Source organism: Ursus americanus, chromosome 32, assembly GCF_024610735.1.
Source record: "Ursus americanus isolate L20-20 chromosome 32, mUrsAme1.1.p, whole genome shotgun sequence".
Lineage (NCBI taxonomy): Eukaryota > Metazoa > Chordata > Mammalia > Carnivora > Ursidae > Ursus > Ursus americanus.
The window spans coordinates 29,916,558-29,941,858 of NC_142158.1; the positions used below are offsets into that span (position 1 = coordinate 29,916,558).

The 25,301-nt window shown below is 44.3% G+C and overlaps 1 protein-coding gene and 1 non-coding gene across 8 annotated transcripts in view; one reads left to right on the top strand and one right to left on the bottom strand.

Annotated features, from left to right (window-relative positions):
• Positions 1–488: 488 nt before the first annotated feature.
• Positions 489–25,301, bottom strand: part of ILRUN (inflammation and lipid regulator with UBA-like and NBR1-like domains) — an 85,286-nt gene continuing 60,473 nt past the window's right edge. For 4 of the 7 annotated variants that reach the window (XM_045772071.2, XM_087858146.1, XM_045772072.2 and 1 more), the window contains 2 exons: positions 16,230–16,558; positions 489–949 (listed from right to left, as the gene is read on the bottom strand). In XM_045772071.2, the coding sequence (XP_045628027.1) occupies positions 914–949; positions 16,230–16,558 (365 nt within the window). In that variant the 3' untranslated portion in view covers positions 489–913. The remainder of the gene's footprint in view (positions 950–16,229; positions 16,559–25,301) is intronic. The other 3 variants (XM_087858149.1, XM_087858147.1, XM_087858148.1) reach the window with 1 other exon arrangement.
• On the top strand, positions 21,390–21,493 carry LOC123776222 (U6 spliceosomal RNA). Its single transcript, XR_006775306.1, has one exon. It is a non-coding gene; the product is annotated as a U6 spliceosomal RNA (small nuclear RNA).

Sequence of the window (25,301 nt, forward strand, 5' to 3'; positions counted from 1 at the left end):
GGGAGCCGCTGTGTATGAAGAATCCAAAAGAGCAGTAAGCGTGATGGCATTTCTCTCTGCCAAGAGAAACATGGAAGAAAAGCAATTTGAGTTGTTGTAAGTGTGTGCAGAAGGACACCTCTCGGCCTCAGAAACTCCCATGTTGCCCGAGATCTGTCTTCAAGGCTTTCTCTGCCGGCCACACAGGGAAGTTTGGTCTTCAGAGAGGTTCTGATGGTAACGAGCCACAGGGGTTGATGAATACAAATGTCAAAGGTGTAAGTCAACAGAAGATTAAAGAGAAAAGAAGAGGAAAAGGGTGATAACTCATTGGCTGATGCCATCAAAAACAAATGGGGTCAGAGACTGCTGGAGTCGGGTGGCACAGGGGATGTCCTCCTGGGGCATGGGCCCGCACAGACCCCAAACACGCCATGCCAGCTTGTAACCTGAATCGCTTCCAGAGCAAGCAGCTATTCTAGAAAGGGTATGTTATCCCTTATCTAAAGAAAAAAAAAAAAAAAAGTGGGGAAAGGGGAAAAAATTAACATGTGCTCAAAACTACAACCTGTCTGTAGGCAAAATAATTTTTGTTTAAAAAGATGGCTTTTTTTCCCCCATTTGAAACTTTTTTTCCTTCCCGAGTGACCTAATGACTTGTTAGACTGACGCCTAATCAACAAAACCCAAGGCGGCTGCATGGGTTTCTTCTTAGTAGCCTCAACACCATTCCGCGATTCAGCATTCACACATGCATACTGAGTTTACTCAAAACTAGTCTGTTCTGCTTCTTCCTCTTCTTCCAGGATGGGGGGGGTCAGAGCCAGGGGTCCATGCGGTGTGGTCTGCAATCCAGAGGAACCCCCTGCCCTCCCCCCCACCCCAAAGTCAGGCCTTCTGTCTTTTGTTAACTTTTCTTCTTGCCGACGCCCGTTTAAGACTGGCCGAAGGGGTAAGGCCCGTGGAGCCCCTGGAAGAGAGTGAACACAGTCAGTGATGGTAAACAAAGCAGGTACAACTTGACAATCAAACCAAGTAAAAGAATCTATGGTCCCCAGTGAGCCAGAAGAAGCCCCATGGCACAGACAAAGCCCAAGGGTTGTCCTTGCCATGCAAAACCTCAAGAGGCCAACTCTCAGCATTGCCAGTCGCAAAGTGTTCCCACTCTATCACACCATCCGGAGAGAGGGGAGGTGCTCGAGGTGGGGTAGTCCTCATCTTTCACCTGCTGCATCCATCAGCGCCGACTTTCCTCCACCCAGGCCACAAAGCCTGCCTTCCTGCTGGACAACAAGGTCTCAACCTCTCTGCTGAAGATCCCTGTCCACCATTCTCTGCACCTTAACCTCAGATGTAGGCTACTTCTGGCTGATGACTCTTACACCAACAACAAGACTGCCGCAGAAACAGCAACTGTCTACTGAGCACCCAGGTAACAGGCATGGTACTAGGAGCTTTGCACACACTGTCTTTAAACCTCACCCCGTAGCCAGGTGAGGATTCCCACACTCATTTAACTCATGCCCATTTGACTGCAGAGACTAAAAGACCTGCTCCAAGTCGCATGGGTAGAAAAAGGTAGAGCCAGGGTTCAAACCCAAGTCTGATTTTTGTTCTCCCACTTTGCCTCTCCCCTGCCACGTGATAAGGTTTATTCTCAATTCCCAAAGGTATTTTCAGTGCTGCTTGTCTGGATGGAAAAGGCTTCATAGTCTCACTTTCCCTTGTGTTCAGAATGAGACACCAAGATGTGCCAACAGCAAAAGCAGTGGCATGGACTTGCTGGAGAATGACCTGTGCCTCCCTCCAACTTCCCACCCTCCTCCCGGAGTGTGCTCCTTGGAAAGATCCAGTCAATGCCAAGACCTAGGAGGGCAAAAGTTAACTGGTGACCAGCCTCCCTGGGGTCCTACACCCTAAAGTGGCCTACAAGCAGAGGGGCCCTTGGACCAAAGGGACCAAATGGGTACCAAGAGCAGGTGCCTCAGCTGTAACCATGACAAATGACTGAAGGGCGTTTCCTGATGCCTGACAACTACATTATGAATCTTGAAGCTGGGCACAATTAGGAGAAGGCATAAGAATGACTGAGATGAAATTTTCCATTAACCTGATGGGATGCAGGCAGTCAGAATCTTTTTTTTTTTTTTTTTTTTTTAAAGACATATTTCTTTGTGGAGGGAAAACAATGCTTGGTTGCAGGGCTGCCAATGATTAGAACCCTTTTCAGAGTGACTTTGTTTTGTTTGCTTCCATCTCCCCAGCATCTAGCATGATGCCTGGCCCAATAGGTACCCAATAAACATTTGTTGAATTAATAACTAAAAGAAGACAGGTGTTTCGCAGACTAGTCTCCGGAGTGTCAGACACCTCTGAGTCACAGGAATAGTGGCCTTCCAAAACCAAGTTTTAAAACAGCTGCTTAGGCCTGGGGACACCAGTGTCTGGGGGTCATGCCATCCATCTGGTCACAGCCTCCTAAGTCCTAGGAGCGGCAGGGCTCTCTGGAGGTGGTCGGGCTAGAGATGCAAGACCCTCCCTGTTTCCACTGCAGTGGGATGCACATGGAGCAGAACTGGGAGGGGATCTGGGTTCTACTCCCAGCTTTGCGGCCACTCACCAAGTGACCTTGAGTAAGGTCCCTTCCCCTCAGAGGAACTCAGGTTCCTCTCTAAATCTTCCCATGATTTAAAGTTCTAGGAGTCAATACAGTGCCTGGCTCAGAAGGCTGAAAAACAGGACTCCAAGAAAGAATGCCCTTTGGTCATGCTTAGGCCAGAGGTCAAAGCTGCCAAGAGAATAGGGAACATGAGATTAAAGTTTCTATAGCGTTTTCAGGGGAAGGCACTGAAATCACCTTTGCTTCTTTTCCTCCCCCACGTAAACCCTCAAAAGACCAGAAGTATGTCTCTAGCTGCTTGGTGGTTATCACTGAACAAAAAATCCCAACCAGGTGAATCTGGAGGAGGGGCAGGCCAACTCGGATGCAGCATCAACTACATACACGTCAGGTGCTGCAGGGGCACTCGAACACATTCTCTGTAATTCTCAAAAAGATCCACTGAGACAAGCCAAGATCTCCAAACTCAGAGAGGGAACCCACTCAAGGGCTCAGAACTGGTAAGAGCATGGCCACGTGTCTGCCAGCCCCAAAGTGAACTATGCCTCCAGCAGACAAGCTAAGGCTGGAACCATCTCAGTGGCCATGGTCCCACCCGATTAACAAGGGTGGGCTGGGGGAGCCAAGGGCTCTCAGTCTCCATTCTGCAGAGCCTGGTCGGAGGTCACACACACCAGAATTAGAAAGTATAGAACCTTAAAACAAGTTGTGGCTCAGTACTTCCCAGCATTTGTTCATCTGGAACAATCCACGGAAAGCAATAAAGGCCTAGAATTCCCACAAGACTTGGAACCAATACAATGCTCAAAAGTCTCTGTGCAGGAAAAAGTGCACAGACAAAAGAAAACCCGAAAAACAAACAGCATTTGTTTTCTATGAAATATTTTCCCCTAAATTTAACTCTTTGTCACACCAAAGCTCCACAGACTTCACATGGGCCTTTATAATGCAAGTAATAGCCTTGTGACTTGTCTGGAATGCTTGGAGAAGGGAGTTCGTGACTTTGCCAAGGAGCTGTTGCACATATCCATTTTACGAATAAATAAAATGGGTCCTATGCAACTGGCAGAGAGAGGAACAAAGGCATGATGAGTATTTTCAGACTTCCACGTGAGTGCCCCGGCCCTTGGACATTCAGTGAGGTATGTAACTAGCTTAGATTACGGATTTGTTGACCCTCTAAGTTAGTGGCTGAAGTTCTGTGCCTTTTGAGGGAAAAAATGCTACCTAATTCCCTTTCACCCAGAGATTGGCATGTTGGAAGTTGTTGATGTTTCATTGGTGCACAAAGGTGGCTTGAGAACAAACTCTATTCCCACCCACCCCACCCTGCCAAATTAACTATCATCACTTCGAGGAAGGGAGAGGGAGCCAATTCTATTTCAAAACCACTTTATCATCTAGACTTCCCCACATGCAGGATTATAGGTGTCACAAATGGATCACAGAACACAGGCAACGCAATACCAGTGGTGGAGGAAAAGCCTGGCAGAGATTCCAAGGACAGCTTGTCCAGGGCGTCCTATGGCAGGAGGCCAAGCAGGAAGTGCCTTTCCTAAAGTGGGATGGAGGTATATTGGAAACGGGAGGCCCATCCACATTTCAGGTTCCACTGGAGTTCCAAGACCCAGTGTAACAGGTTCTGGTGGCTAATGTCTCCAACCCCAGCCAAAAAGCAGGGTTTGGCAATAGAGACAGTGTCCATTCTCTTCTGGGGTCTAGCAACTCTAGCAACTCTAGCAACTCTTCAACTTCCATCCACAGGAAAAGTCCCATATCTGACTCCAGGTCTAAAGACCAGTTCCCCAGGGCCTACCTGAGTTGCATAATTTTCAAGGCTTTCAAAGGCTACACCTAGTAGGGGACAAGAAAGTGTTCCTGGCAAAGGAGAGATAGCCTTTAGGTCCATGGGGATTGAGGTGTCGCCTGTGCTTCAGCCTTCCCTAAGCTTTACACTCAACAGCTGTAGTAGCGGTGAGCCCTAGGACCTAAGTTCTGCTTGGCTAGAGGGCAGGCAAGCCCTCTTAAAGCACGGAAGCGCCATACCCGCCAGCTAAGACAGTGTCTGGGGAAGACAGTTCCTTGGTGTCTGGGGAAAAGACCTCGGCCTCGAGCCAGCCGAATCATCACAGTAGTTGGGCCGGGTCCTGAACTGCACTTCCATGATGGAAAAATGACTGAGAGCCCTAATTTGGCTAATATTCTCAAATATTTTAAAATATTTTTAGAAGACATTTATAGACATAAAACATAAATTCAGTCCCATTCACCACAATCTCCTAAAAAGACAATTTAAGATTCAGTACTTGTGATTCTGTTCTCAAGCAAACCTAAACATAATCTCTCTCTGATTTTAAATCACAAAAGTTTATAGCTGCCCCTGGGGACCAGCAGAGTCACTCCCAGCCAGTGATCTGGTTATCACTGATCGCATGTGAGTGTGCACCTGCAAAACTTCTCCTAAAATTATAAAGAAATCTAACTTTTCCTCAAAAGAGTATTAAAAATTGTCACTCAGAGAAAACACTAACTGTAGCTAAACTACTAAAAAGACAGGACACTAGTTCGGTTTGGGCTGGAATATTTTTTAAAAGTTTCTTCATCAATTTTCAACAGCAGGAAGTGTGGGGCTATCAGGAGAGCAAGCTGCCCTTGAAGAGGGTGGAAGCTGCTTCTGCCAATTCTTCATGCCTCGCAGACGCTAAGCCTCACGTGTCAGTAACACGAATGAGTGAATGGCGGTGAACTACTCTGCCCTGGTGAGCCATCTGTTTTTTAACACTTAACGTTTGGGGCGGGGGGGGGGGGGGAAGAAGGCTGAAAAGCCTATTGAAACAAGGGTGTCTTACAAGGGCTTTTTGGGGTGCACTTTTTCTTTCTTTTTCTTTTTTTTTTTAAGATTTTATTTTATTTATTTGACAGAGAGACAGCCAGTGAGAAAGGGAACACAAGCAGGGGGAGTGGGAGAGAAAGAAGCAGGCTCCCAGCAAAGCCGGGAGCCTGATGCGGGGCTCAGTCCGTGGGGCTCAATCCCAAGACCCTGGGGTCACGCCCTGAGCTGAAGGCAGACGCTTAACAACTGAGCCACCCAGGCGCCCTGGGGGGTGCACTTTTTCTATTTGAAAGCTAGTTGTTTAAAGCAACACAACATGGAGACTTTCACATACCTGTCTTTATTTTGCTTTTATTTGTGATTTAAATAAATAAAAAGGGTCACACACGTTAATAAAGACAGGAGCAAACGCGGCAGGGCTGTGGAACACGCCGCTCTCCTGGTGTATACCGATGGCAGCATCAGATAACACCGCGAGGGCCCTCCTCCTCCTCACTTCCTGCGCCAATCCTGGTCAGGCAGCCTCTGCCCAGTGCTCCTTTTGTATCGCTAAGTACACTGAACGCAAACACAGAAGAATACGGGGTTTAGGACTAAGTTCTGTCCTGGTCCTGTACTGCAAACACGATGTGGTGGAGCCCTGCTCACACGGCTGGCTCGACTGCCGGTGCCCTCAACAACCCTGTTAGTCTCTCATTCGAAATAAAATCAAGTCTCTACCGGAGTCCCAGGCAGGGCGATGAGGGCTCTCTCAAGAATATTCGGACCGGGACCCTTCCCTCCGCAGCCGTTGACTGCTCAAGGCGGCTTCCTACTGGAAGAGCAGGGCCACGTTAGCGGGACAGGAACTTCTGCAGATGCTTTTACACTGGTGTTCCAGCCACTTTCATGGGACGGTCCTCGAAATTCCAAAGAGACATTCGATTCGCTGGCTAAGGATGAGTATGAGAACCAGCCAAAGAAAAGTAAAGAAGCCTATTTTTATGCACGAGGGCCTATCATGGGGCAGGCTCCGTTCACAGTCTTCTTTCAGCCTGTGCCAAAACTGCTCAAAAGCTTGACACAGTCATAACTGTGATGAATTAATTTTTTTAAAAAGCCCTGCAAAACCATTTTTTATACTTACTTCTGTAACACAGTTTTTCTCTTGTTCTTAACTAACTTCTACAGTCCTGCTGGGGACCTTGTCATCTATCCATCGTCTTCCCTCTATCCATTCATCCAATCCCTCATCATGCAGCCCTTATTCTTCCTCCCTTCACCATCCATCTTTGCATCCTCCCTCCAGTGCTCCTCCCATCCATCCAGAGCTCCCCATGGCCAAAGGCAACTCCCAGAGGACTCACCTACCCGGTGGCAAATCAAGAAAATCACCATAAAGAATAAAACTCAAACATCATTGTGAATGAAAACACATTATTTAAAGTTCTACAACAAGGAGATGAAGGATACTGGCTGGGTTGGACTTCCCCATTTCAGTAAAGACTTCAGAAAAAGTTATTTACAATTTGGACTTAGAGTTCCCAGATCCCATGTAATTAAGCAAGTGTGCTAGAATCCAGGTGGGAGGCTGGCACACAAGCTCTCTCATGGCCATCTTCCAGGGTAGAGAAACTTCCTAAAAAGGAAGAAAGACCTGGTAAGAGTCTCACTGGGGAGGTTACCCAAAAGGAGAGCAGCTTATCCAAGTTTCTAGCCCTGTCACCACTGGTGCTGGCTGTACCGTGGGGGTTCTGCTGAAGCAATGGGTGAGGCTGTTGGTCCCATTTCCTCTTAGAATTTCCATCCGAACTCCTGTAACCTTCCATCAGTTACCCCTTCCTTACAAGATATTGTGTTCTCTCTCCTCTCTTACAGTTCATTCACAGAATCACCCCCTGCCCCCCAAATGTCTGGCTGATTGAGGCAGGAGAATAAACTGGACTCTCCTTGGTCTCATTCAGCCACATCTGCTTTCATCTTGACACTACCCTGCTCAAGAGCATTGCTGTCACTCTGCTTCCTTTCACATTAAACATTGGCTTTCCTTTGCTTGGCTTTCAAAGGTCTTCCTTCAAAATCTGCTCCACCCTCTTTAAGCACACCGCACACCGCACTCCGTAGCCAGGCTGGCCACTGTCCCATGAACACACCCTGCCTGTGGATGCCTCTGGGCCTTCCTATGTGTGGTTCTTCTTCCCTTCAATTCAGTTTGAACCTATCATCTACCGAGGCACCACTGCCTTCTCCGTCCTCCAAATTCATATGAACACTTACTTAAAAGTCAACTGGAACTCAATATACCCCTTCCTTACTGGCTGTTCGTCTTTCCTATGAGCTAGTCACGTCATGTATACACTCAGACAGTAAATTCTTTGATTTTACTGGGTTAGCATGGGTCAAGCACCCAGGAGGCCTCACTTATTAACTCAATAATATCAAAGCTATCTTTGTATGAAGCAGTTTAAATTGGCTCTTGGGCAATGAAATTACAGCAAAAAGCCCAAGACCCTCAAGCCTTGCAAATAGATGTGTCCACAGCTTTGGAAAAAGTCTCCCTTGCAGCTGAGCTTCTAAGGAAGCCCATGTTCCCCCCTGAGGTCCAACAGCTCCCAGCTCGTAACCTCGCATTCCGCACCTGTCCTGCTAGAACACAGTTACAGAAGACTTAGCTGAGAACGAGTTACTTGAAACCCGAGCATCTATACAAATTCTCACACTTCTGAATTTCACTTGTCTGTTTGAACCTGTAATTTCACTAGTCCGACTTTGAGAACTTCCATCAGAAATTAAAATGCTAAATTCAGAGTATAGGAAAGAAAACCTACCCTTACAACCAAAATAAAATACTCTGACAATCCTGGGAACACTGGCTGTGTTTCGGCTACAGGAGTGCCCAGCGTCAGACCAGTTTAAAACAATGCTCAGAGCCCCAAAGCAAATAAAATGGAGCTGAACAGCTTTGAAGCTGTTGAGGTACAAAAGGGAGAGTTCCTGGAGATACTTTTTATTCTCAGACAGTAATGTTACAAACAACAAAAGACATTTTCTAAGGCTCATGGTGTTTGCTTAATTTATTTTTAAAACGCACACATGACCCATGCCAATGCAAACACCAGCAAGGCTGGGAGCACTTTCCTGGCTCCTCTGGGTTTTCAAAAGAGAGTCATGGTAATATCCTTAAACCAGAGTTTACTGACAATCCCTTTCTGGTACAGAATGTACTAATCGGCCAGCGAATGGGGCAGGTTCCTCTGTTCTGCATTGCTTCCTCCCTGGTCACAAATTCTTCTGGAGCTCCTAAAGATGAACAAGGAAGTCTCTCCAACGTGGTGCTAAGTGTATAAACTACCTTCAGGGAACAACCACCAGACTTTGCTTCTGCCAGCAAACCTCATCAGACTGTGGTCTAGAAGAACGTTAGACTCACACTGGGTCCCTGGGTTCCAGCCCATGCTCCACCCCCAATTTGCTATGTGAATGTGAGCAAGTCACTTATGACTTCCGTATTATTTTGTCAAATGAAGGCTGTAACTACAGAAGTCGTGAGACTGTTATGGATTGAGAATAAGTACAGTAAGCGTGCTTTGAATAACATGAAGCAGTCTGTTTACATGTTAGACAGACAGTATTAAGCCCGGTCTGGTCTTTGGACCTCTTCTCTATCTACATCAATGGTTCACAAGTAGGGCGAGTTTGTCATCTCTCTGCCCAGGGGACAGCTGACAGTGTCTGGAGATATTTTTGGTTGTTATGCTTGGGGTTGGGGAGGTACTACACCATGTTCTGGGTCAAGGCCAGGAATGCTGCTAAACATCTTACGATGCATTTAGACACCCCCCACTCGCTGCCTCAAGACATACCTGGCCTAGAGTGTCAATAGTCTTAGTACTTTGGCTGAGAAACCCTGTTCTACACTCATCACTTAGTGGACTGCAGCCAGTCTCACAGCATTAGATATAATCCTTATGTCACAATTCCCAAATTTAAATCTCCACCCAGACCTCTCTCCTAAACTCTATATACAACTTGGATATACAAGGCGCACTTGACATCTCCATTTGGATATTTAAAGAAATCCCCAGTGTGCTCCAAATGGAACTCCGGACCTCTCCCCACTTCTACCATAGCCTTTTCCCTCTCCACTGATGGCAGTTCCAGCCTTTTAGTTGCTCAAGCCAAAAACCTTGGTATCATCTTTACTTCCTTCTTTTACATCCCACTTCCAAAGGCAGCGGCGGGGGGGGGGGGGGTTATTTATTACCTCTCTGCTCAAAACCGGTTAATGGTTTCCTCTGCCCCTCAGAGCAAAAGCACAAAACTTTAGAAGGGCCCGCAAGGCCTCCATGATCTGGTTTCCATCCTCTGACTGCATCTTTCTCTACTCTCCTCCTTCACTCTGTTCCTTAAGTAAAGCAGGCAAACCTCAACCTCAGGGTTTGTATGGGTTGTCCCTTTGCCTAAAATTTGCTTTCTCTAGATAGCTTTTGTTGAAATAAAATCTGACTTTAAAGGGAACATGGTAGCCCCTAAGTATGTTCTAGTTCTAAAATATTAAGCATGTTCAAAGGGGGATTTTAAATTCATTCCAGAAACGTAAAACTTCAGAGCCTGTATCTTTTGGCCATAATGAAGGAACACAGACAGGTCGTGTGACTTCAAGAGATAGAGGTGTTGCTGTCCCAAGAGTGACTTACTGGAAACTGAATGTCAACAAAAATCTAAACCCAAGTAACTATGGAGGTTCTAGGGAATCTTTTCCCTTGCGAGCCTAGAGAGAAAGACTGGTTTCTATAGTTGCCATAATAGCTTGTGAGGGGAGGGGGCTTAGTAGTAGAGAAGTCACATAATATCTAGTCTTGGCTTGATCTTCACGTGAAACGTAGCACTATATCATAGAAAGCATTCTCCCCCTAGCCCACAGCTGTTAGCTCCGCTGGTAAGAATATGTGCTTGAACGCCATTTACGACGGGGAAGCCATGTAGTACACTGTTAGAGAGAGCGGGCTCAGGAGTCAAAAACAACTGCTTTTGCTCATATGCTAGTTTTACCACTTCCGAGCTGCATGACCTTGAGCAAATCACGGCGCCTGTGTTCTTCACGCCGCAGCAAGTGTAAAGGAGGGAAAAGAGCAGGCCCCGCACCACGTGCTGTTGTGTGCACTCAATGAGGTAATGCCTACCGAACACCGCGCCTGCTGCCTCTGCGGAGCGAATGCTGGCGGCGGGGAGGAAGGGAGGTGACCGGTGTTTTTGTAATCAACTTTGTAGAACTACTGGGCTCCTTCAGCTACGTACATTGATAATTTTAACAATAAAAATTAAATTCAAAAAGTTCTTGGCACAGTGTACAGACATGGTAAGTGCTCAATAAATGGTAGTTTAGCTCTGATTACTGCATTCCGACCGGCCTCTGCCTGGGTGTCCTGTGCTTTTGCTACCCATCCCTTGCAAGAAGAAAACAAAAGCTGGATAAAATACCAAGAGACGCAAGTTTTCCTTCTAGCTTCTCTTTGAACCATCTTTAAACCTTTTGTGAAAGGGTCTGCATCTGAGAGCAAAAACTCATCTCATGGCAGTGGGAAGGTCACACTGCCCTCCAGCCCCTCACATAACCAATGAGCCCTGCTACAGACACCAAGCACCCGCCTTGTGGTCAATTTCAGGGCCCTCTGAACTGGGCACATGTTGAACCCAATTTCATTATGTTACCCCAAACTCACCCCTTATTATTATGTTAAACTGGCTACTTCAAAGTAGTTGATAAGATCCACCAGCCACTATAGCCTCTGGCCCACAGAGCAAAAGATTTGCCTTTTGCAAACCTCCCCTGGTAACCTCTACTATGATTTCTAAACTCTTACCTAAACAGAGGGAAAGTAACTCCCCTATGCCTTAGTCAACACAGATAGCAGCAGGTTAGGAAAGAGGTGACTTCCGATGCAATAAAAGCAGACTGACTCCTGCTCTAGCTCCATACCCAAACACACTAAAGGGCGGCTGTCAGACCGAGATCGGAAGAGAAGCAGGCGGGAACGTGGGCCGGCAGGGCAGATGGCACTCGGCAGTGGCTGACGCTGGAGGAGTACGATGAACCTCCCCACAAAGATAATAACAAGCTTCTCCTTCTGCACCAGCACTTGGCGGAAGTAATAACAGTGGCTCAGACTGTAATCCAGTTTAAACGAGGACTATATGACATACACGCGCTCCAAACATTTTCTTAAAGTAAGAACAAACACAAAATAAAAACCATAGGCCAAGTAACAAAATAAATGAATTTGGGATTCTTTTCAGCTCCCTCAGTGTAAATTATTACTCTTTTTTTGAGAAAGGAAGTGAACCATTTGGCCTTCCTCAAATACAGCCCCTTGGTTTTTGACAGCCACACTCTTATTACCATCTGTCCTGAATCAGACTGTTTGGTGTCTTTTTCCTCTGTAAGGCCTTCTCAGAAAGCATTTAGAGATTAAAAAGTTACTGCCAAATAAGAAAAAAAAAAGCATCTGATTTTAACAGGACTTATTTTCTCCTTCCACACCTCTATAAATTGTTTTTTTACTATTCTCACACTGTCCAAACAGAAGCTATCCTGGCCTCCAGGGCTGAGTCAGAGAGCTAGAATTCACGGCAAGACTAGCCTTGAGTCAACAGAGTGAGCACCTATCCTACTGTGACTGTTTGTCTTCAGAGGCTCTTGAGCTAATCACATAAAAAGGGTTCAGTAAAACAGCACCTAACCTTCATCAATACTTGATCTGACTGTTCACATGGGACAGGTCAGCCACAATTGAGCCGACAATGAGGTCAGCCAATTTCTAACAAAGGCAAGGAGTCAGATTTATGAATATTTGGAGCAGGTCAGCATATACTTACTTTTCTGCCTCCCTCTGACAGCTCTCACACAGGGAGGCGCCAGGCCCTCTGGGCTTGTGGGATGGAGCTAGAAGCTGGCATTCCCACCCAGGGCTCCCCCTGGACACGGAGCACTGAGTCCAGAGAGCTTACAGTTACTCAAGTACGGCTGGGGAAGGGCTCCCGGGGTGTCCAGTTCCTGGCACTGACATATGTGCCATTATGCGGACACATCCACGCAGCCCTCATAGAACAGGCGCATGAAGCAATCTTTTCATTCCATCCCACCAACCTTAGCAAGTTAAACTGTAACTATGGAGGCAGTAGGAAACCGTATCTGCCTCTTATAACCGTGGTCATGGGCTTCCAAGAGCATCACGTTCTTTCCCAGCCTTAACGGCAGGTAGCGAATTTCTTTAGAGTAAGTCAATCTATTGTCTACTCTGATCCCTGACACCAGGGCATCAGGTACTCCTCCTCCCCATAAAGACGGCATCTGGGGTGAACTGAAAACACATGCCCCAACCCTAGAGCCCAGGGGTTTCTTTCATTCCTTCCACTCACTTATAAATAAAAGAGTGCTAGTAAATACAAACACCACAAAGTTTCTGCACCCAAGTTCTTATTTTTACTAACCAGAAAAAAGACGTCACTACTCTAAAGACTCAATGAACAAAGTAAGTCTTCAAAAAGAAGATGCCACGGGCAATCTTCAGTTTACATTAGAGCCACTTATCTTATTTCAACTCTGCTGTTTTTCACTCCTTGATGATACTAATCATCAACTCAGTAAATACTTTCACTCAAAACAGCCTCCAGCCCAACCGGAGGATCCAGGGAGAGCCCAGGTTCACCTACTAATAATACACATTTTAGCAATGTGGCACCTTGGTTTAGAATCCCAGCTCTGCCTCTCAATGGCTATGTAATACTGAGCAAGTTCCTAAGTCCCTTGGAGCTTTCGTTTTCCTGTCAAAAAAATGAGATGATACATGTGAAGTACACGGCAACACACCTGGCACATAGGAAGAGTTAAAATCGAACTGTGGTATACCTGACCTCATCACTGTGTCAAGTATCATCTTCAAGTATCCCCTTGCGCAGAATCAAGCACGCCTGCCTTTAAAAATAAACAGATCTATAGTCTCAAGCCAAACACAAACGTCTGGAATTATGAATAAGCTCTGCTTTAAGATGCCCATTTAAGTACAGTCCCAATTCTTGTCAAAGCCATCTGTGATTTCATCCACTGCCCCTCCAAGGAAAGCACTGCAAATGACCGAACCCACCTCTCATTGTCTGTAACCCACCTCTCCTGACCACACATCTCTTACGCACTCTGCCCTCAGCACTTAAACTGTTCACTGTCCTTCCTGTCTTTCCAAATTTATCCTTTGAAAAGCCCTTTCCATCAACGCAATCTCTTCTTCCTCTCTGCCCTAACTCTAACCCACAGCCATACACGCGAACTGCACATTTTGACTGTGTTCTTGTCTCTCCGGACTTCCTGAATGACTTGTTCTCTACCTGCTGTGTGCGGGTCTCATCTCTGCTACTGTACTGTAAGCTGCTAGCTGTTACAAGCCTCCTCCTGAACAATGTACACGGACCTCAACAGTGCACAGACGTGTTAATACTTAGTGATGTCTGTCTACACCCTAACCCTGTTCCTAAGGAGGCTTAAGAGGAGGAGCTGACTTAACTTTAACCAGAAATGCTTTCAGAGAACTTGCCAGATGCTCACATAAGTGCACTCTGAATAAGAGTCTGCTTAAATTAAGAAACAAGAGGGGCGCCTGGGTGGTGCAGTCGGTTAAGCAAGTGTCCTGCTCTTGATTTCGGCTCAGGTCATGATCTCAGGGTCATGAGATCGAGCCCTGAATCAGGCTCCTCGCTCAACAAGGAATCTGCTTGTCCCTCTCCCTCTTCCTCTGCCCCCTACCTCTAAAAATAAATTTAAAAAATATTTTTAAATAAAAGAAAGTAAAGAAAGAAACAAGGGAGGTTTCGGTTTCTCTTTGGGACCTAAGTGCTACATTCTCAATGCATTATAGCCAATAGTCTCCTTGGATATCATGTCCAATGAGAACCTTTTCTCTGTGGTTCTTGCAAATACTACTTCTAAATGATTCTACAGAGTTCATGAAAAAAAATTAGGTAACATACCATGAATTCATCAACCTCAAGAAATCTCAATAGCCTCTAGCCTTACCATAGCCCAGTCCTTAAAACAACAACAACAACAACAACAACAACAACAACAACAACAACAACATTGTGAGGCTGACCTCCTGCCAACCCCACTGCACCTCTCACCCCCCCAAGGCCAGTGCAATCATCACAGAATTGGCAAAAAGGCATCAGTCCCCAAAGGAGCTGCAAACAACTAAAAGGTTCACGACTTAGAAAGATGAGTGCGGTGCCCTGGCCAAGAACACCAGCCGACTCCTAAGACCACAGTTACTACTGAGCCAGGTGGCTCACAGCTGGGAGAGGGGGCTTCCATGATACCAAGCACTAGAGCAACTGGTTTTTGCCTCCTCTAACTCTCATCTTCCCGTTAAACCCAATTGCAAATTCCAGTTCTAACAGGACATGCTTACCCTAGGGTTTGGCTCACTTACCACCTGGAACAGTCATACTCTGGATGGTTAAATTTAAGGAGGAAAAATCTGGAGAAATAGCAGCTCAGAGAAAAAACCTTTTATTGTGGTGTTATGATGTGAAGTCTTAACTCAAATACAGGCAATTTACTGTCTTGCCGATTAACTTCTCTTATATCCTGTACAACTCACATGACTCCACAGAATCCTTTATAACAACCACCCAAACAACCAAAAAAATCAATCCTTTGTTACACCACTAGTGAATGAAGTCTCTCTTACTAGACTGTGTAGAGAAATAGGATTCACATCATCAGGTTTCTTAATTTGCCTCTTGATCTGGACCATATATAAAGCATTAGTCAGAAAATACCATTTTTACAACAGACAATTTGTCCCTCAAATAAACATCATTTTATTTTTCCAAATTTGAGGGTAAATGCCAACATGATGCAAGGGCAGACTTAACAGTTTTATGATTCTATAGGTGGGATGCTGGGCCTAATACACAGCATTATTAATCAGAGAATGCATAGGAATGCTCACACGCCCATGCCACACGAAACACCTAGAACAGTAAAGCATCAGCGCTTTACTCAACCAACCCAAACCAACAACCAAGAACCATCACCACCTTAGCAGAGTGTGGAAAACGCTGTTTCATCAGGTAGCAAGGAGAGAAGCGGGTCAAGAAATCAAACACCCAGGGGAGTGCCTCAGAACAATCATATTTAAAATCATGGTGAACTCAATAAACAATTCTCTCACTTACTGCCCCACACGTAAAAAGTCAAAATATCACTTGGGCCACTCTGGGTTGTGGGTGAGGAGGTAGATGGGCCATGAAAGACTGAAAATACATCGACAAGAAGACATGCAAACAAGATAAGTAAAGCAAAAGCCCAACAACAATATTTAGGATAAATAATTGAGTTTGTCTTTTTTCCTTGGAAAAACAAAGCCCCACCCAAAGCCAAAACAAAAACAACAAAGTAGGAAGCAATTCCAAAAGCATGTTGTTGTTCTAGGCTTAGTATACATTTACACTGGAAGGAGAGCTGGTGATATTTTGACTTTCTTTTTTTTTTTAAATGTTAAAGGTAAAAAGCTTTGTTCTTTCAACACCCAAACCAGAGCAGAGAGACAGTAGTAAATTATAAATGTGGATAAAGTAACATCCACAGGACAGGAAGACTGGGCGGGGGGAGGGGAGAAGGGGTAGGTTTTTGTATTGTTGCTGTTGGCAGGAGAGCTAAGCAGTCTTAAAGAACATTCTAGGCTTCTAGGTTTGCCATGAAAGGGTATCACAAATCCCAAGGCCCACCACCTACCCCTTCTCCTCTTCTCCGAGGGCACCTACCTTACTGTAAGTCACTACTGATAAGTTGTTTGCGTGACTGCTGGGGGACAGATTTACAGAGTTCTGTGAGAGTCTATTCTCATCTTGCTCGGTTTGGTCAGGAGCAGGAGCCCATGTGTTTTTGCTGATCGAGTCGAACCCGGAACCCCCAGGGTCTTTTAAGTTGTTTTCATCTGATTGTCGGTTCTTTTGGGGAGAGGCAAACGGGTTGAAGTTTCCTTCTACCTTGCGATGTGGCTGTGTGTTGAACTCCGTTTCAAAAGATGACAGCTGCTGCGTTACTCCTAAAAGTCCACCCACCTCCACACTGAGAATCACCCAGATGACATCTGAAACAAAAAGGCAACTCATGTCAATGACAGGCATACCCTCAAGGCTCAAAGCAGCCACCACCAGAACCCCCAAATGCCACCCAAACCATAGGAAGAAATGTCTTTTTATGTGCTAATTTTAAAAGCAAGCTGACAAAGTAGCCCAGTACATTTGCACTGCATGCATTTCTACATTTTTGGTAATGTCATGTTCAAACTCCAGTACACTTTCAGTACAGGTCTATGGTAAGACCCGTGAAAGTATTTGTTAAAAGGTTACCAGTTGATTCTGATGCACAGCCATATTTGGAAATCACTGCTCCAGAGAACAATGATCTATAGATAGAAACCTAAAAACTGTTTTCCCAGAATTATAAGCTCTTTGTGGTTTTTGCTTTAGCTTGAATGTATGTAACTTAGAAAACTCAAGGCAGGCATAATTCTTAAGCCAAAAGATACTTATAATTCCTAGAATTGCAACCTATCAACGACCCCCTCCCCCACCTCTTTGAGCAATTTAGAGTGACAACATATCGTCCAAACTAGGACAACTGAGAGTAAAGGGGGAAACAATAACGACAGCAGGACACACGTGTAAACCAGCACTAACCCCGACTATTAAGGCAAGTATCACCTGGGTTTTTTTCTCTAATGATCTATGTGATCAAAGGATGCCAAAAATTTAATATTTCTAAATATTAATATATTTCTAAATATATTCTAAAATATACTCTAAATATATTCTAATTTAATCTAATTTAACACCTTCTAAAATAACCTAATTTAACACCAACTTTGCCTTTGTCATATAGGGAAACCCCACCATCTACACTGAAACCATAAGAGATTTGTTTTAAAAAGATGCACCACAGGACTTTTGGTCATAATTCAGTTATTTCCTCAACTGCCGAAGCCAAAGGTTCAAACAGAAGAATAAAGAGACAGTTTCATTTGATGTTCTGCACCTCAATTTAGAAAACAGTGACATCAACTTTCCTGCTGGAAAGCTTTTAAAAAGCAAGCTACAGTAAGGCCCAGAAGCTTTTAAGTGTAAACCCAGCTGAAACAAATGTGAAAAGTTGTCCAAGGCTCCTAAATAACTGCTGAATGATTGATAAGAAAAGGCTAATAAATTTCATCAGTTACCTACACCAAAATACAGATAATATTAAGAATAGGGGAAAAAAAAAACCCACAAACACTAAAAAGAATAGTGAAAGAAAACAAGGAAAACCCTCTTGGGCTGTGCTTATTCTCAATTTTCAATCTGGGTTCGGTCTCTAATGAAGGCCTTAAATACTGTGTTCAGTGGTTTGCGAGCTCCATAAAAACTTGGTCGTCTGTGAACAGCTAGGAGCCAGAAGCCCAGTAAGTGGAGACGCAGTGACATCTGCTGTTCACTTCTGGAATTTGCAACTCTGCAGCCACTAGCGGCACAAGCAGGACACCAAGGAATGGTAATCCATTCCAGACGCTTTTCATGATGGCATATGTGAGTCCTCATGTAAACTAGTGCCACAGAAGCTCAACCTGCTAACGCTGGAACCCGGGATAGGCAGCACGCCACTTCGCTCGGAAATGTGGGATGGTGCCAGGAATGCTGGGGCAGAGGACTTTCATTCAAAGCTCTAAGTCCAGCTCATCAACCAACATGACGTAGGCCTTAAAGAACAGTTCAGTGGCAGGCAGCTGAGGGAGATTCATTCCATGCCTTCCTAGCCTCGCGTTCTAACCAAAGGCAACATCTCTTCACTCTGTTCTTTGCTTTTCCCAAATTGATGTGCCCTATCTTACAGTACATTAATTCTTACTTCTCTCTTACCGTCTATTTTCCAGTCCTTTTGTAAGTACATGATATGTTTCACATACTCAGTTACAGGTCATATGCCTCCTTCACTGTGCTCAGGACACTAAATGCTTATGAGAAGAGAAAGGACAGTCTTCTGAAGACTGTTATCAGTGTATGAGACTAGTGACACTTTCCCCCCTGGCTTTAAGAACTAAAGCTTCTTTCACATAGCTCATTGGGCCATATCAGACATAAGCCACTGCACTCTCTCACCTTGGCTATTCTTCTGTACTGCTCACAGATTTTACACAGTACCTCTAAAGAGAAGGCCATTTAAGAAACCACTGATTCATAAACACCAACAATGAACACTCTAATTCTGATCCTCCCAAGTTATTACCATGATGGGTCAGTATGAACAGCAAAATATTCCTTCTACACAGTGCAATCTGACCCATCTAGGTACTACCGCTGGCCCTCCTGTTTTAGAATGTGTTCATCCTGTGCACAGTGTGAATGAGTGTGTTAATCAAATAAAAAGGGTGATAAAAATGGACCAGATAAGCTTGTTTCAGAGAGGCTGACCATTTCCAATTCTTGCCAGAATGCCTTAATTACTGAGATAAGAACTGTCAGCCACATATTTTACTATTTGTGATGATAAAATCATAGCTGTAAGGAATCTTAGGGGTCATCTAATGGAATGGCTGCACTTTCTACATAAAGGATCTGGAGGTAGAAGTGATGGGCCCAAGATCGGACTTCAAGTTAAAAGCCAACTTACATGAAGAACAAGAACACTCAACTCTCAGAATAGCTTTTACAACTCATACTCATTTTTCCTCAACAGGAACTTGGGAACCAAGAACCTAGGGAACTACAGCCCATTTTCCAGGCCATAGTATCTTTACCCACAAACACATATGATCTTTGGTACCAATAACAAGAATGGGCCAACGGGATGTCCTAGAAAAGTAGCCAATAACGTAGAATCAAGTGCCAAGCTGACACATTCAGGGGTTAGTAAGCAAATGGAGAAACTGATTTTAGAATGTCTTCCCTTAAGATGTTTTTCAAAAACCACCTGAGCCAGGACTTTGGTTTTTTGTTTGTTTGTTTGTTTTTAAGATTTTATTTGACAGAGAGAAAGAACACAAGTAGGGGGAGCAACAGGTAGGGGAGAGGGAGAAGCAGGCCTCCCGCCGAGCAGGGAGCCCGATATGGGGCTCGATCCCAGGACCCCAGGATCATGACCTGAGCTGAAGGCAGATATTTAACCAACTGAGCCACCCAGGCGCTCCTGAGCCAGGACTTTGGAGCTAGATGGTACTATAAATAGTTTCAGTCAACTTATCCCTTTTACATACAAAACCTTTAGTAAGTACATAACTTTAATAAGTATAAACTTCCTTTTGTAGAAATGTATAATAAATTACTAAAGAGAGAACATGAACTTTTTATTTAAGTTTAGAATATTAGAAATGCAGAGTAAAAGGAAAATATTTTGGGGCTCCTGGGTGGCTCAGTTGGTTGGGCATCCAACTTTTGATCTCGGCTCAGGTCCTGATCTTGGGGTCATGAGTTCAAGCCCTGCATTAAAAAAAAAAAGGAAAATATTTTACTTGAAGCCCAACTCCATAATCTTAATGAACCATGCTGAAGTACAAAGACATCTCAGATTATGGCAGGAATGTTAAAAAAAAATTGCATATATCTGAATGTGAGAATCACAGATCAAATCACATGATAAACATAAACAAACACCTATTTGTCCACCACAATAGAATTGCTAAAAATCAATACAATATGCAAACTGGTAAGTTTGTTTCTTGTGGGGGTATGGGTTATAATACATGCACAACATGGGTACACGTATACTGGGGTTGAATAAGTAAATGAATAGTGAAATGCTGGGAGCAAGGTTTCTCATTGTTGAAGAAGGATATTACAGATGAGAAAGAAAGGAAGGCATTCTAAAATGAACTCCGTGGTACTGGATTAAAGTCAGAGACATCAGTATCAACTCATGTTTATCTTAATATATATAAAGATGACGAAACAATAATAGATCCATCTCTTTACAGAGTTTAGCATGCGTACACACGTTACCCAGCTCTACCTGTTGAGAAGGCCTAGAAGTAACGACAGTCTGATAGCACTGAACATTCCCAGTGCCCAGTAGTTTCTGAATAGCATTCTCAAAAAAAACAAAAAAACAAAAAACAAGCGTTCCTCAGAGAAATGGCTGATGCTGGGGCTAAGACATGGAAAATATAAGATGAGCCTGGAATATCTTTGTAGTATCAGAAAGTAAGAAAGTGTTAAAAAACAACAACAACAAACAAAGGGACAGGAGTTATGTCACAGGGATCCAGGAGATACCTGAAAAGAGCTCCTTCTGGCCAAAGCTGGAATAATTTGAGCAATAAAACAAATAACGTAGTATTGGATTATAACTCAAAGTATAAAATAGATACACATGAGTCCATAGTGATATAAATAAATGACTAAACAAACGGGCAATTAGAGACAAATTTCTTTACATAAGAACTGCAAATAATATATATAGATACTCCCCCTTCTAAGAGATGGAGCTTAATTCTATAAATCCCCCAACCCATCCTGAGTGTGGGACAAACTTAGTAATTTACTTCCAAAGAACAGAGTACGGAAAGAGGAAAGTAGTAACTTTACAATGGAGAAACTGGCAACCAAACAATTTAATCAAGTGGCCAATGCTAATATCACCAGTGATGTTATATAAATATCAGGAACCCCTGGTAAGGCACTTCACCTCTGTAGTATTCTTCCCCAAATCTATAACATCAGTCTAAATTGAGGAAAACATCGGAAAAGCTCAAACTGGGGTACATTATAAAGGATACCTGCCAGTATTCCTCCAAATGGTCACAGGTCATGAGAAACAGAAAAGACCGAGAAACTGTCACAGAGCAGAGGAGACTGAAAGATAAGACAACTACACGTAATGTGGTACCAGAGACTGGATTCTGGGAACAGAAAGAGGTCATGAATAGAACTGACAAAATCTAAATAAAGTCTGTGCTCACTTTGGCAGCACATACACTAAAATTGGAACGATATAGAGATTAGCATGGCCCCTGCGCAAGGATGACATGCAAATTCATGAAGTGTTCCATATTTAAAAAACAAAAAAAATCTAAATAAAGTCTGGAGTTCAGTTAACAGTAATGCGCCAATGTTGACGTCTTCATTCTAACAAGACATCCATTTAAAACTAGACACATGAGTTCACTCCTATATGCTCTCTTTTCCTGTGCAGCCCCTTCTCAGTACAGCAGCAAGGGCCAGTTAATAGTTTTCAGACAGAGGGAACAGCAACAACTATACAAACGAGCCATCATCTTGACGTGCATGTTAGGCTGAAGCTGCCCAATGTCTTCCAGAGCATGCATCTGGCCTGCACAAGATGCAGACAGAAGTCACTTAAAGAAAGCAATAATCTGCCGCATCGATATGTTCCACTTGGGTCTGGGCTTCCCAAGAGAAAAGGCCAGGGGACTTAAGAAAGCACAACTTTTACAAATTCGGTTTACAAAGACACCTCGAAGTGGTTCAAACTGTGGCTAGGACTGACATCTTGTAGGCTTCTGATCCCTAGAGCAAACACCTTGGGCTTGTCCCAAGGAGTCGTGAGACAAGAATGCCACAACGCCAGGAGACACAGCCTGGCTTTAGTCGGCACGCACACGGAAGACAACCATGGAGGTCACATCTAGGTTTGGAGATGTGGATTCAAATCCTTCCTAAAGTTCAATGCATCTTCAAAGCACAACAGGACCCTCACATTTGCCCTGAGGGTTAAGAAACAGCTTGGATCTGGAGACGTACACAAGCTCTAGTCAACCGCTTGGCTACAAGCTATAGGTTCACATTTCATCTCCACAGGAGAGCTGAGAACGTACTGCCTACCTCCTGTGATGGAGGCTTGCAAGAAGACTTTGAGCACTGCCAGCCTATGGACTGAAACAATCCTAGACAGCAAGCAGTGCAAAGGTCAGTATTATGAGCACGTCTCAACATGTTCGTGTCGGTCTCTTGGAACTACCGAGGCAGCAGTGTGTGTGTACCACTGGGAAGAGGAGGCACTTCCAACTGTCAGCACTAATCTGCCTAGTCTCAACTTCTAGTCTACGTTTACACATTATTTACTCAACACAGAGCTGCCATGACAATGCCCAGGCACTCAGATACTTTCGCTTTGTCTGATCAACACACCACCTACCTCAACATCTAAGGGGAAAAAGGGTAGAGCCAGGCTCCAGTTCATCAGCTGTTCTGAGTCATGCCTCGGCTCAAACTCTGTTCCCTACCCATCCTCACTTCCCACCCCACCTTGCCACAAATGCATTAGAACCTTGTTCCTTGGTTTCAGTATTATTCTCAGGAATTTCCTTTTAAAATGCAAATGCCCCCCAAGGGACTATATTAAGCTACCTTAAACTCATCAAATCAACCACCAGGCACAAGTTCACAAAGCGAAGAAGAAAAAGGCTTAAGAAAAACAGTGAAAGCCTGGATAAGATGAGATGGTGAAGGGTCCCTGGGGCCCCTAATAGGGTGAGGGGCTCAAAAAGAAAAGCTGAAATGGCAAAAACAAAGAAACTATTCCTACTTCATACCTCGAAGGTAATCATGCCCTATTTAAAAATTATGAGCTTGGGGCGCCTGGGTGGCACAGCAGTTGGGCGTCTGCCTTCGACTCAGGGCGTGATCCCGGCGTTACGGGATCGAGCCCCACATCAGGCTCCTCCGCTATGAGCCTGCTTCTTCCTCTCCCACTCCCCCTGCTTGTGTTCCCTCTCTCGCTGGCTGTCTCTATCTCTGTCAAATACATTTAAAAAAAATTTTTAAAAAAATTATGAGCTTTTACCTTAATTTGGGGGGGCGGGGCTAGAGTGACCATTTAAACTGGCTTCAGTCTTAGGAAACAAGAACCTCTACTCCCAAATCCAGGACATCAGTGCCATGGAACTAAAAGAGTAAAAACATCTGAGATCAAAGATGAAAATCAGCTCAGAATGAAAAAGAAAAAAACCCTGCCCTTAACTGGGCTGGAAGGACAGACACTTGCCAGAAAAGGCAGGTGCAAAGGTAAGAGAAAACATAATTTCTCCCAAGGTCCTGTAGTGGCTATAAAATGCTCTAACAATCCTCTGACTACTGCTTTCTTACCAATGATGCCCCCAGACCCATTTTGTTGTAGCATCGATTACTAAGGATTGTTAATTGTTAAACTGCCCAAGATAGCACCCAAACCCTAATTAATCCTCCCTTCTAATCCTGCCTCAGAAATAGCAACCAATCCAAAATTGACCCCCATTTCCCTTAGAGCGTGAACCCAAACCTTATGAAGGAACCCAAACCTTATGAAGGCCACTTCCCTTCTCCCTCTTGTTGTGTGGCATTCCACAGTTCCCCTGGGGAACCTGCCCTCACCGTATTACACCAATAAATTCTGGTTGTGTCAGACTTTGGGCTTGTTTCAGGTGACCTTTGAAACCAGAAGCCTTCCTCTCTCCTGGCTCTCAGCCTCAACTTCTAGATGCAGAGACTCCACCCCTTCCTACTCCCCTGCTTGTACAGACAGCCCTCCCCTGAAGTGGGCCGAGCAGGCCCAGCCATCAGCTGATACCACAGGAAAGAGGAATGCATTCATTCAATGACAAGGGGGGGGGCGGGGAACAGCCTCAAGAATTAAGAAAACCCAGGAGTATATGGTGTTCCAGAAGCCTAGCCACAAGTGTTTCAAGGAGGACGGAGTCATTGATTGGGTCCCGCGCAGCAAATAATTCAAGTAAGGCTGAGAAGTGAGAACAAAGCATTGGAGGTAGCATCATGTAGGTCCCTGGTGTTTTGAAAAGAGCAGTTTCAATGGATTGGTGGGGACAGAAGCCTGATGGAAAAAATTTAGGAATCCAGAAAACGAGGTGAAGATAGCCATTACTGATTCAAAATTTTCCAAGGTGTTTTGCTATGAAGGAGAGCAGCGAAATGGGGAAGAAGCTGGAGGAAATAACAGCACTATATTATACGTAAAAGCAAGAAATTTTTAGAAACCTGAATGTCCATCAGTAGTGACTGGCTGGATAAATGAGGACACATCTACCTGAAGGGATACTCCACAGCCATAAAATGGAATGAAGATTTCTAGAGTGATCTCCAGAATATATTATTAAGTGAGGGGGGGGAAAAGTAAGATGCAGATCAGTATCTATACAGTTATGATACTTTTGTGTAAGAAAAGGATCAAAATTACATATATTGGCTAGTATTTGCAAGACAAAGCAAAACAAACAACACTGTACAGATAATCCATAAATGAATAAATAAAAATGGGTATCTGGCTGAAGGAGGCAGTAATGGGAGACTCCTCTAAATATATCATTCCTAAATTGTGACTGAGCAATAGAAGAAATGCCTTAGATACTGAAAAAAACAAACAATAACAAACAACAAAAAGAAAACAAAAACAAACAAACAAACCTAGGTCAAAGGGAGACAGAGTAAGGACTGGAGATAAATTCTGTAGGATGGTGAGTGGCACAGGACAGATGCACAATAAACAGCAAGTTATTTATGCACAATTACTTAGCACCATTTAAGTACGTAGCATTAAAAAACAAACAAAAAGGGACGCCTGGGTGGCTCAGTCGGTTAAGTGTCTGCCTTCAGCTCAGGTCATGATCCTGGGGTCCTGGGATTGAGTCCCGCAATGGGCTCGGTGCTCAGGGAGCCTGCTTCTCCCTCTGCCTGACTCTCCCCCTGTTTGTGCGCGTGCTCTCTCTCTCTGACAAATAAATAAATAAAATCTTAAAAAAAAAATGTTTACTGTGTTGCCCTGTTGGAAGTCAGTCAATGTTAAGAGTAATGTCTGATGATTGGCTTTGTCTAACTATAGCTAAAGGACCGTAACCATAACAGTAAAACAAA